Raw genomic sequence first — 13,394 nt, forward strand, 5'->3', positions numbered from 1 at the left:
TAGATTTCTTTTTTCCTTTTTATTTGAAGGGGTTCCAAGGAAATTCAATCTGTTTCACAGCAGATTCAGAGCTGTTTAGCCAGTCCTGCTGGAATGTCCGCTAGTGTAAAGAAGCTGCAGAAATCTCTGGGGAGACCTCTTCCTTTCAAGGTACATTATTCCATTGTAACAGAGTGTTTTGTACAACTATGGTATCTTGTGCCCAAGGACATCTAAACACATTACAAACATTCCTTGCGGCTTGCAGCAAATCTCTGTAGAAGTCTTGCACTGTTCTTCTCCGCTTCCAAGCCAGCAAATGGACACTGTTTGCTTGGATTGATAAGAATCATTAATGCAAATCTGAACATTTTTAATATAAATTTCTGAAATATTTCAGCTGTCGAAATTAGTGTGTGCTTCCACGTGCCATTTAAAGTGGAAAAAGTCCTTTGACCAAAAGCTGTAGGTGTGTCTGCACTTGCCAGTGACTTTTGGGGGGGGAGGGTGAAACTTAAGAGTTTCACAGCCCGACCGACCAACCGACCGACCCAATGAGAGGCATACATTGCTCGCCAGTGAGGCGTTTGCGGTGGTGGGCAAGTGAAGACACATTCTTGCTGTTCTGGAGTTTTTAGCCTCCACAGGATAACCCACAATGTGTGGGTGACACTTTGGACAGCAGCTTGGCTGCTTAGGTGCCAGGTAAACAGAGGTCCATCTCTCCCCCTTGTGAAATTCCCGGGAGCTTTGAAATGCCTCTTCCTGTTTTCTTGGCCAGTGGTTGCTTGTCACCTGGCCAGGTGACAATGCCTGCTCCATGTAGCAAGGAATACCTTGCCTGTAGCCGTGCTGAGCCACTGCAGCTGATGGTGTTTGGAGAGAGGGGCCTTGGGCAGTATGTCCTGTGTTCACCCCCCACCACAAACCTTCCCACAAGTCCTGTTGTCAAAATTGGGAGAGCTGTTCCGTGGGATAGCTGCTCTCATCAGCAGTGGGAGTGCTGAAAATGTGAGAACTCTGCTGCTTTTGGAAGTATTGGAATGCAGAAACCAGCACTTTTCTGAAATATATCAGCTGTTGAAATTAGAGCACGTCTACACATGCTGTTTAAAGTGGAAGAAGTCCTTTGAACAAAAGCTGCAGGTGTCACTGGTGAAACTGCCAGGGCAAGTTCAGATGTAACCTTTGTAACAATATTGTTGATGGGTTGTCCAGAACAGATCTTTAACAGTCTTCTTTGGTGTATGAATATGGAGATATTTTTACTATAAAGCAATCCTGGGTTTTTGTGAATTTCAGATCACGCAGAACAAAGGAGATGCACAGCCATTGTGATCAGCCCATGCCTTTGCAAAACAAACCAGTTTTTGTGGATTTTAGAGTTTGGCCTATTATCTTTTGACAGGTGCTTTTGAAAATTTTAACACCTGGCCTTCTGTAAAAGTATGAACTGCTGGAAGAATTAACTTTGGTTTACTTTTGAAGTCCTCTTACAAGAAGGGTATTAGGCACTTAGGAGCCTAACTTTTCTGTAGTAGGCCTTAGGCATCTAAGGGAAAAATAAGGTATTTAGGCACATAACACTTAAGTGCTTGGTGGGATTTTTAGAAGCACTGAAGTGCCCATTGATTTCAAGCCTGGTGGGCCCCTTTATTTTTATTTAGGCACTTAAATAGACCTTTGGGTACAGATTTTAAAGGTATTTAGTCACTGCTGTGCTAAATTTTGCCATGTGTAACTGATTTAGGCACCTAAATCTCTTTTGAAAATGAGAGTTGGGCTCCAAAATTAGCTACACATCTCAAAGCTGTGAGCTGTAATGCCTAAATACCCCAAAAATTCTGGGCCTAGGGCACACATCATTTTTGAAAATGGATTTTAGGCTCTTCTGTTTTGGCATTTCTAAAAAAAAAAAAAATTACCTGTGGTTCCTACTTGGCTGCCATGAGTCATTGTGATTTCTGTCTCAGCCCCATGTCACTTGAAGCTGACTATGTCATATACCCAAACTATTTAAACTGATAGTATTCAGTGAGCAGGATACCTACAGTGGCTCTCAATATTTTAGGTTCAGGACTTGTAAACCTCGGTGACCTGTTGCAATCCTGTAAGTAGTTTTAGTACAAGAAGATGTGGCTCACTAAATATTCCTTACCCACAATATATGATATGTGATAAGTGATCAAAAGTGGTGGTAAGTAATAAATACTCCATGCATACCAGATCGTGGGCTCCAGCAGTGCCCGTCCCCTTCGGCTTGTTGGGTTTGGCTCCCTATTCCAGGGATCACAGCACTGCTCAGGTTTGGCCTAGCCCTTGACTGTGGTCTGGACCATATATATAAAAGAGAGGTTGCATCTTGGCACACTGGGCTGCAGTACCACTCACTCAAACTACAGCTGGGCAGCTCCTTATCATCCTGGTGGATGGACAGCTGGACCAGTCCTGAGCACTGCAATCCCATACACCAGTGACAATCCCTGGAGTGGGAAGCTGAGCCCAGCCAGCCCTAGGGACCAGGAGCCACCTCTGGGGAGTGAGTGTGGGAAGGGGTCTGCAATTCACCCACCCTGGGCAGAATCCAGCTCCTACCAACCTCCAGCATCAGCCCCACCCCAACCGCTTCACTCCTATAAGACTCTTTAATACATGATAACAACACAGTGTAAGACATTGAGTGACCATTTAAAATTGCCTTCAGCCTCTTAAAGTGTTCCCCACCTTGCTTCTTGAGAGAGAGATGGCAGCATTAACCACTTAGCAGCTACCTCTTCCATTAGGTTACAAGGCCTACTTTGCCTTCCGTGGACTCAAATTCAGTTGCTTGGGGACAGAGAACCCATTCTCCCCAATCACCTTAAGCAGCTGTAATGCATTTTTGTGTTGAGCTAATATAAAAGGCATCACAGTATTTTTTCCAAAGGTGGAATGGAGGCAGACTTAACAGTGCAAACTAGTTAACATCAGTGCAGCATACCTAGTTACAGGAATGACTTTTTAAACATGGTCTCATAATGTTGTTAACACATGATGCATGCCTGATGATCAGAGAGGATGAATAAGTTAAATAAAACTTAAAACATGAAAATTATTTAATCCTTTTCCGTTTACACATACTGAACCTTAAATACTACTGGTTTGGCCAGTTATCTCAACATAGACATCTTCCTGAAGTTAAATTGAACACATAAGGGAAGTAAGCATTAAGAATTGGTGCTAAGTTGTGCATAACTTTGAATACCATTTGTAAGTGCAAGTACTGTTGTTGATTTAGAAAGTATGAGCACCATTTACTGGGCCACAACTTATGTCCATTAAGTCATTATAATTTTTGAAACAAAATCTGTTGCTTTTTTTAAAATATTTCTCCTTGTTTTTGTTTTTATCCTATGTTGACAGGATAAACTGGTGGTAGAATCTGTTGCTGGGTTGAAAGAATTTAGCAAAGCACTCAACATTGTGGAGATGAGAACCACCTTTGGAGAAAGCAGATGGGAGGATGAAATCTGTTGTCTGAAAACTGCTGCCACTGGATGGGAAATAAAAAAAGGGCTTCTGAAGGCCCAGGGCCTGGTTCTCAGAGCTAATCATATAGAAGATGTTAATCCAGGTAAATAGTTTGCATTATATGCAGCAGTTAAGTACCCATCACCACAGTGTCAGAAAATCCTGTGAACATTTAATTCATCCAGAAATATTTTTCTTCCTCATTTGCATCTATATGAATGACCATTTTCAGACTTGCTGCTTGGACTGTTAGTTGCTTAATAAGTATCTATGTGCATTCATGCTCTTATTATCTCTCATTTTGCAGGTGAATTAAGGACATTTGTGAAATTACAGTGTTCACACCTGAAAGCAGAAGGAGTTAAGATTGGCCATTCAGAAGACAGTCCTACAAAAGATGCTGCCTCCTGTCAGTTTGACTCTGCCTTGTTAATCCAGCTCTATAGTAGGATTCAGCTGTGGCCGGCAATGGAGTATCTGGCAGTGCTCTGGCAGTACAAACTGACAGCAGATTGCATAACGAAAGCTTGTCTGAGAAGGTGAGAGAGAGAGAGAGAGAGAGTGAGTTTTCTTTCATGACATTTAGAATCTCTTATGCGATGTTATGAGGATTGGGACATTCCATCTCTTTGCATGCAAACCAGCATGCATCATTCCTGTCTGTATGTGAAACCTAAAAAGAGCAATGCCTACTGCTTTTTTTTAAAGCTGCATATTTACTAGCTCTCTTCCCCTTGGCTCTTGGGCAGACATGGGATTTTTATCGAGGCAGTTGCGGTGCATCTGCGTTCTGAGCTAAAGAGTGATTCTGTGCTCCAATATGCTGGTGTTAGCTGTGATTTTGTGATTTATGTATCGTGCTATAGCTGCAGTAGTAGTGTTAGCAGCAAGAGAGTTGTGGCTGGTGTGTGCCAGGTACGTAGTCACTGGTTGTAGTCAGGTTTGTAGGAGGCCTGGCACGGTGGTGCTGCCATTAGAACTATACTGCTATTTAGAATTGCACAGTCTTGATGAGAGCTGGCAAAAGCTTATGTATACAAGCAGGGGAATCAGCCCCTCAGTTTGCAGTGCAGACATAGCACAGATGTGTTAGTCGGGCTTCATGGAATAAGAAACTTAGATTGCACAGAAAATACCTTTATTGACAGTGGAATGGATTGGGACCACACCAGAAGGAAGCCCAAGGTCTTTCCTAAGACTTCTTGTGGTCCTATTAGTTCTGAAATCTCTGTCAAGACTTTGTATTCTTGGGCTGTCACAGCAAGTTCAATAAGGGCTTGAGAAACAAGATGTCTACACAGCAAAAATGGACGCCACTTAAAGGGACATATCTACAAGTACAATTTGTGCAAACAGAACTCTAGGAAAAAAGTAGAATATACACACACAGTTGGCCATTTGAATTAACGTTACATGTGTGCTTTGTGACTGGAGGAAAGCAATTTTGCGTTATTTCATTGGAGAGAAAATGAGGTTTACAGAGTAACTTCCCAAAATGGAGCTTTTTTAAAAACAGGCTTACTCAGTACAGTGCATGGCTTTTGATGATGGTCATGTTTTTGTCAACAAACGGGAAAGTCAGGTGGGTGAAATTACCTCAAAAATGACTTATTTGTGCTCTCATTGAAAGGTGTCACATATCTGATTTTGAACCGAGAACTGTCCTGTTTCACCTCTCTCTTTGCTATAACTAAGATATAGCATTTTCAAATTCAGTTGCGTATTCAACTCAGAAGGCCGAGGCTGGACAGTATTTATGGGATTCGCTTCAACACAGAGCCAGTTAGGGATAATAAGCTTAATTAAGTACTATCTACTTTTAACATTCTCACAGGGCTGAAGCCAAGGTTGTCTGGTCACTGGGCTCTCCTCACGTTCCCATGTCTAAATGCAGGTGTCAAGGGCTGTTATGGCTATCTCATGTATATCTTTACGGGTTTCAAGGCTGTAACACAGGGATGGGAACTTGGTTGTGCCATCAGAATGGAAGTTACCACTCTTGGTCTCTGAGGCCTGAAGGCTGCTCTTTAAGGCCTCTAGGCCTGCAGACAGGTCTGTTGGTGTGTCCCATGACACAGTGTAGACTGTCTTGTGTTTTTCTGTTTATAATATTTTTTCTCCTGCTATAGGAACAGCAGCAATCAACAAAATATGTGTTTGGCACTAAGTCAATATATAGCTTTTTGCCTTAAAATGACTCCAGCTGCCTCTCACCATCTGTGTACATTGTGGCACTTGTTACATGTTAATAAGGTAAGATAAAGTTTTAATATAAAATAGACTTTCAGAAATTTGTGTGCAGGCTTCTGAGAATGAGTTTTAATATCTGTAACATGCTAAAGGTTGGACCTCCTTTAGTCTGGCACTCTCTTGTCTGACAACATGTAATCCAGCATGATTTTAGTTAGCCAGACTACCACTTATCATGGGTGTGGGCCAGTTTTCCCATGGTTCCATAAAGTTTGTTTGCCACCACCAAACTTGGCTCTGTGTTCTGAGCTGTTGTTTAGCTCTAATCTCCCGAGTATCTTCTACGAGCTCAGTAAGCAATGGAAGTATTGGTAATGTGCTAGGCAATATTGACCTCCCATGATCCAGCAAATTCTCTCATCTGACACGAGTCAGATACCGAGGGTGCCAATTTAGCTAAGTTCAACCTGTAATATGTTTTTAGTTTACAACAGTAACAATTCCATTGCACCTTATTACAGTAGACTAAATAAAGGTTGTGAATACAAAAGAGACACAATGTCAGACCCATAAAGCAATCTCAGAGCAGGCATTAAAATCTGTATATTTTGTGATACTGTTCAAGTTAAAATTGTACAGTAAACTATTGAAAACAATCAACTACTTGACGTAATTGATGTCTGCTTAAAATAAGGTAACACTTAATGGTTTTGCTTTGGAGCTAGACCACTCTAAAATTCTTGATTTCTGTGACTAAAGCATGTGTATATATAACAAAATGTTTTTATTTTTGGCCAAATCCAGTTGTCTAGAACGAGGTTGTATGACCTACTTTTGAATGTCATATTGCCTGTATAGTAGGTAAACAGAGTATAGGACATCTCCCTGGTTAGAATTTGATGGTTACATGAATATGCAGCTCCCATGAATTTCAATACATCACAAAGTTCTCAGCAAATGTTTTCAACTAGATTGTTAGAGGACTTTATCTCTTCGTTTGGGCTTGTGTAATTTTCATCCTGTTGTCCAACGTTTCACAGCCACAGAACAGTGGCGGTGTTTGGCAAACTTGGCCTGTGGGGATCTGCCTCACTCTCTCTGTGTGTGAGCGAGAGAGCGAGCGCGCGCAGGTTCCCCTCCTCCCTCGCACTTTATGATGCTAAAGAAAACCTGAAGGTCTTAATATCTTCATGAGAAAAGAATTTCAGACATATTTGCCGTTCAGTATTTTTCTCTTGTATCTAGCATAGTAATTTTTTTTCACTGCCAGTATATTAACTTAGAAAACTGATTTTGTTTTTGTTTTTGTTTTTTTTTCTCCTCTCTACCCCCTGTAGTTATCCCATGAGGAAATGTCTCTCTTGTGGTCAGAACTGATTAGTAGTGCATTAGAATTCTTCTGGGACAGTACAGTAACCACAGATCCAGAGTACTGGTTAACCTGGAAACCACTACCTGGCGGAGAAGAAAGGAAAATACCTAAATCCACTATGTGCCATTTTATGAAGGTTTGTCTTCTGTGCCATAAATTGATATCTAACCTGAGATAAAATGTCTATACTGGAGTTTTAAAACCGGTTAGCAAAACTTTTAAAAATAGACAAGACTCCCCATACCCTTCCACGCCCCCTACCTCCAACATGTGTTAGCTGCTAGACATGAATGTAAGGGTGGATTGAGCGTAGGCTGTATGTGTTTTAAACATGTACCACCGTTTTTTGTTTTTAACTAGAACTTATACTGAAGTGAGCAATCACTCTGTAGTTTGGTTTACAAGCTTTTCTAAAAGTGTACCTTTTGTATAATGTTAAAATGAGTGAGGCAGTGCTATTAACACCACATATCTCTAAATCTTTTAATTTAGGGGCCAAGTATTTTGAACCGAGCAGTTTTCTCTAAGTGCCTCTTTGAAATTCTAACTAGTAGCAGCAAGACAAGCCATTGGGATGCGAGCGGCCTACCTGTTCTCTCATCATCGCATGTGACGCTTGGAGAATGGAAGGAGAGAGCACAACAGCTTCAAGAAGTCAACACGGTTCTGTGGACCAACATGGCTTTTTCATCCATGGCAGAATTTAGGTACTATTAAGGTCCTTCCTGTACACATCCTTAACTAAACCAGCAGCACTACAGCACCTTATACTCACCAGGGTGCCAATGTTGTCTTATTCTTTGTTTTTTTCAGGTGTACAGATTCCAGAATTCAGGATGTAATGTTATGTAAACAGCTCTTGGCCCTGAAGGATCTGGTTCCAGTAGAGCTGCAAGAGGAATATTCACAGTGCTGTGATAAGCTCTTCACCAAAGACCCTGTGGCTTTTCAGTATATTCTCAAAGTACTTAAGGATGTGGCTGGTCAGGAGATGCTACCCAAAGAAATCCTCTGTCTGTTGTTAACCTGCTTGCAGCAGTTCTTCGGGGAAGGAGAAGGAAATCGGGATCTATCGGAGACAGCGTGGCGAGGTAGCCTCTGGGTGAACATGGGTTTGGTGCAGATCCAGGTGTGGCTTCCACAGACTAGGTTTGATCCTGCTGTGAAAAGAGAATACAAACTCAAGTATGCCAAGGAGGAGGTGAGTGTAGAGTTTCTATCCCTTTTTTAAAGCTTATTCCTACTCTGGAATGCATTTTGGATTAAAGTAGTAGCAATTATACGTGGGAAAATTCTGCAAAAATATGACCTCAATATAGAGTACAGGTTGAACTGCTGTAGTCTGGCACCCTTGAGACCAGACCTGGTGCTGAATGAGAGAGCAATATTGTTTTAGCACATTACCAACACTTCCACTGTCTATGGGGCTCTAAGAAGGCATTTAAGGGTAAATTACAGCTAAATAACAGCGTAGAATATGGAGAGCCAGGACTTTGAGACAATAGGAAACTCAGCCACACCCAGGGTATGTGGTCAGCCAACCCACTAAAATCATGCTGGATTATGACTTTTGATGGACAAGAGAGGTTCAACCTGTATCATTATTAAATTATTTTGTCATTTTTTTTGAGTACCTCTTAGATGGTGTACGTGTTCGTTACATAAAGCAAGACCATAAAATTGTTTAATTTGTTCTTTGCTAGTTGCACCACCTGCAGTGTAAATGGAAGACACTAAATCTGTCAGCCCAGTTGCATACAGGGAAAGATCTTGAAGATGAAGCAGTTGTTAGATTCACTCATCCCCATGTCAGGTAATTGGGATGGCGCTTACCTGTTCTGTTGATTGGAGGAGGCCAGTGAAATTTTTTGGAAGTTGCACCTATTTATTCAGTCTGTCTGTCTTCCATTGCATTATAACGTTTGTGTTGCTTCTTCAGAAATCATCTTTCTGTTTGTGTAGCTGTTTCTGGATCAGAGACTTGCATATCAGGGTAGTAAAAGCAGGTGTAGGAACTGTTTTGTGGAGCACAGTGGCTGACTTATGGAAGATATGTTTGCCAGCACAGGTAGACTGACTTGACCAACTCACTTTTTAAACTATCATATTCATAGCAAGTGTGTGAGCCCACCCAGTCCCCCAGGGCCAAGCCTAGGTGGCTGGCCTAAGCTGCCACCCTTATCACAAGCTAGCACAAATCTGTCTACTCGCACTACTAGAAATAATTCCTTCCAGCTGCAGTGTAGGCATACCCTAAGGGCCAGTCTTCACATATGTTGTGTGACTTTGTTTATACTGGTATAATCGAAGTAGTCCAACACCTAGGCATGAATGCAGTTACACCAATGTTAAGATGACTGGGAAGGGGAATCAGTGGAGAGGAATAAGCTATATCAGTGTGAGGGATCTTAATTGGTGTGAAGCACACTGACACTTAGAATTTGTGGGCTTTTTAAGCTTCAGAACTCATGAAGAGGGGCAAGAGAGAACTCTCCTTTTATTCTGCTTTGGAGCCTCCTGTTCTCAGGAGATGGGATCAAACTCCAGCATGCAATAATTGTTCCCCAATTTTCCACTGATAACAAAAGTTTCTGTTTCATTTCAGCACACAGATTGGTTTGACAGTTGCTCACTGGAAGTTAGAGAGAATTATCACAAGCTTGGATCAGCTTGTAGCTAATTGTAAACAGCTGAGCTTCATAGGGCACTTTCAGCAGCGCTGCACTTATGGTTTCTGTTGCTGTCATTTGGATCATTAGTACCATTACTACCAAACTCTGACTGAAGTTAAAGGGAAGAAGAGAGAATTTAAAAAATAAAGTGGGGTTTGTTCATGTGTATTTGTGCATGCATACTTTGTCTGTGTTTTTAAAAAGATAATTTACTGCCATTTTAGGAAATACAGCGTTGCATAGATGATTTATATACTGTAATTTTTGTTGCATACCCTAATGGAATACTTTGGTTTATAATACGTTCCCAAAATTCCTCAATATCTTGCTTTCCTAACAGATTTCTACACCAAAGAATGCAAAAGCTGAAGGAACAAATAGACAGTCTTTCCAGAAAACAGGCCTTCAGACCCCACCTTCCCCCATATGACTGCTTATACCAGGAGGTTCATCAGTACATCAACAGCATTGCACGAATTTCCACAGTCCAGGATCTGTTAGCTCACCTTCTACAGTTCCTTCGTGGAAACCGGCCCAAGTCGCTCCAGGCAGTACAGAACCTGTTAAATGAAGAAGCATCCTGGCAGCAATCTCACCATCAGTTTAGAAAACGCTTGTCGGAAGAATATGCTTTGTATCCTGATGCCATTGCCCCACTAAACGCGGCCATTTTACAGCTGCAGCATGGCATGAGACTGGTGGCCTCTGAGGTTTCTACAGCACTCAATAGTACTGTCTGTCCAGCCAAACTTGGCACTCTTATTACTTCTTTGTTGGCATTTCCTTCTGTTGGCCCCACCTTCCCCACTTATCTTTCACGTGCAGATGCTTTATGCTCAGTGCAGTCTGTGAGCATCCTCTGTGGCTTTAAAAAGTTATCTCTGAAACAGTCCGAAAGAGAGTCCGATGGGAGAGTTCAGAGTTCATATCCAACTCGGGAACAGCTGCTAGTGAATGCCTTATTGTATCTTCGATGCCATGTACTGTCTAAGGGCGAGCTGGATCCGAAGTCTCTGCAGCTTTTCAGGCATCTGTGTCAGGTAGAGTCTCGTGAGTAAATGGCATAAATATTTCTAAAAGCCAGATTCAAGAGCTACAGTGTGATGTAGCTTCATTTGCAACAGTGATTCCTAAAAAGGGTAAAACAAAGCAACACAACATTGCATGCCCTGCCAAAAGCAGCAGTAGCAATTTTTCCATAGAAGTGGAAATGATGGTAACAAGTAGCGTACTGTGATAATGTGGTTCACGTGTAGTTGGACACAAGACCAAATCCTGCAGTGCAGTGCTTGCTTCAGGATGAGCTATCTTTTGTTTGAGTGTGGGGAGCGGGGCGGGGTGTTTCTTTTGAAAAGGGATTCAGTAAACACTGTATGTGGGACCCTACCAGAGTCAAGGTCCCTTCTGGTCAATTTCATAGCCAGAGGATCTGGAAATTAGTCAGTCATGATTTTAGATATTTACATGTAAAATTTCATGATGGTGTACGTGTGGGGATCTCAACCCAAAATGGAGTAGTAGGAGCTTGTGAAGCTGGTGTAGGGGGGTTGCAGGATTACCATGCTCACTTGTGTACTGCCTTCAGAGCTGTAGAGCTTCCTTTACCTGGGTGAGACTTGTGGAGATGGGTCTGATCTCCCACCCTGCTGATGGGAGCACTCCGTCCTCATAGCTCGTCCTGGCCCGTGGCAGATTAACAGAGAGGGCCTTTGCCCAGGGGCTCCTAGAAAATGGGGGTGCCATGAGCCTGGGCAGAAGCTGCAGGGGCAGATTTGTGGAGCCTAGGGAGAAGCTGTGGGGTCAGTGACGGCTGGCTGGGTTGGGAAGGGACTGATCTTGCTCTTCGCCTGCACAGCTGCTCTCAAGAGGGAGATCAGACACACAAAGCTCTGGGCTGCTACAGTGCAGAAGTGTGGTGCCTCCAGAGGGGGCTTTGGTCTCCCCACCAAGAGCTGCCCTGTGGAGAAAGAGCAAGTCTGGTCCTTCCCCACCCAGTCTGGGACTAGCAGTTGGAGCCTGGGGCAGGGTAGGAGCCCACAGTTTTGGCACTCCCAGCCCTGCCCCTCCAATAGCTAGGTTTTATGGGAGAGATGTGGTTTTTATGATCTGTGTCACGTTTTCCCTGACCATGAATTTGGCAGGGCCTTAACTAATGGATTTAGCTCATGCTTGCATGGCCTTTTTCACACCATTGTCATAGTTGCAGGAATTTACAAATGAAATGTTACTGGACTGCTCATTCAACATGGTTTGGACATGTAATATTACCCCATGCTGTGAAAAACAAAGACTGCCTCACTTCTGAAACAAGTGGTGAGGGTGGGTAGATGGGCGTGTTGGGATTTCTAAAGAATCCTCACAGTGTTGTGGTTTTTCAGGCAATTATAAACGAATGGGATGAACAGGAGCGCTGTGCCCAGGAGCAGGAGGAGCAAGAAAGCCATCTGTACAGATACAGGAGTAAGAGCCATGGAACGGGGCAAAGTGAGGAAGAGGAGGAAGAAAGAGAATTTAGAAGGAGATTCCCACTCTATGAGAAGGTAGAGGAGTAATAATGTAGGGAAAGATGTGTTGTACAGTTTTAAAAATCTGTGTTGTTTCATAGTAGGGAATTAATCAATTTCTCTCCTTCTCCAGAGAAGACTGTGGGAAGGATTTTGAGATAATGGTACCCTCTGCATGTGCTGTTAAAATATTTTGTTCATTTTAGTTTGTGGATAGTTGTCTTTTGGATTTAAAGCTACGTCTCTACAGTCAGTGCTGCAGCTGCACAGCTGTGCCAATTCAGTTGTGCCGCTGCAGTGCATCTGATGAAAATGTTCTATAGAACGTTTCTGATGTTCTTAGAAAACGTTCTGTGCCAACCGAAGAGAGCTGTCCCATCAATATAATAAAACCACCTCTGTGAATGGCAGAAGCTGTGTTGGCAGGAGATGCTTTATGTCAGATATCTTGTGTTGCTTGGGGAGGTGGTTTATTCACGTATCCCTAAGCAACACACAAGTTACACCAACATAGGCTGTAGTTTAGACACAACCAAAGAACACTTGTTGAGTAGTCTTATTCTAGAACTTGACTATGATCTGGCAAAACCTGCTGAACCTGAAGCATATTTCTGCCTCCTCTTCCTGCTACTTAAATGAAATTACTTGAAATAAGCAGGTTGTGTATGCAGCTAACCTGTATAATAATGTTCACTGTTTCTGTCTTCCCCTTCTTTCTCATTGTTATGGTCACTTGTCTTTTTTTTTCACATAGGCACAGGTAGCTTGCAGTGTTTATGGTCCAAACACCAGGGCAGGAGCTTTGCTCAGTAGTGCAATACAAATAGTAACTAAAGTACAGGCAGGGTAACATTATCTTTTTATTTTAATTTTAGGACTTTGAAGATATCACAGCTCAGGCAAGTCTAGAAGAGAAAATGGAAAATGAAGATGAATCAGAGGAGCCAGGAGCCACTGAAATACCTCTCTTATCCCAGAGTTCAATGCAGACAGTGATGATGATTCATCAGGAGTTGTGCCTAAATTTTGCACAATCCCTATGGTATCAACAGAGTCTGCCCCCACATCGGGCTAAGCATTATTTCAGTGCTTTTCTTTCCTGCTATCAGACTGGTGCTTCTCTAGTGGCACACTTCTATCCTTTGATTGGTAAGGCTGTTAATTGTA

General features: G+C 42.5%; 1 protein-coding gene across 2 annotated transcripts in view; it reads left to right on the forward strand.

Annotated features, from left to right (window-relative positions):
* The window catches only part of MDN1 (midasin AAA ATPase 1), a 165,535-nt gene that overhangs the window by 99,888 nt on the left and 52,253 nt on the right, over positions 1 to 13,394 (forward strand). For both annotated transcript variants that reach the window (XM_074990884.1, XM_074990885.1), the window contains exons 55-65: positions 30 to 150; positions 3,382 to 3,592; positions 3,797 to 4,028; positions 5,619 to 5,742; positions 7,017 to 7,187; positions 7,544 to 7,758; positions 7,865 to 8,252; positions 8,755 to 8,864; positions 10,064 to 10,763; positions 12,102 to 12,263; positions 13,103 to 13,376. In XM_074990884.1, the coding sequence (XP_074846985.1) occupies positions 30 to 150; positions 3,382 to 3,592; positions 3,797 to 4,028; positions 5,619 to 5,742; positions 7,017 to 7,187; positions 7,544 to 7,758; positions 7,865 to 8,252; positions 8,755 to 8,864; positions 10,064 to 10,763; positions 12,102 to 12,263; positions 13,103 to 13,376 (2,708 nt within the window). The remainder of the gene's footprint in view (positions 1 to 29; positions 151 to 3,381; positions 3,593 to 3,796; positions 4,029 to 5,618; positions 5,743 to 7,016; positions 7,188 to 7,543; positions 7,759 to 7,864; positions 8,253 to 8,754; positions 8,865 to 10,063; positions 10,764 to 12,101; positions 12,264 to 13,102; positions 13,377 to 13,394) is intronic.

The sequence above is a fragment of the Carettochelys insculpta genome, chromosome 3 (assembly GCF_033958435.1).
Source record: "Carettochelys insculpta isolate YL-2023 chromosome 3, ASM3395843v1, whole genome shotgun sequence".
NCBI classification, from domain to species: domain Eukaryota; kingdom Metazoa; phylum Chordata; order Testudines; family Carettochelyidae; genus Carettochelys; species Carettochelys insculpta.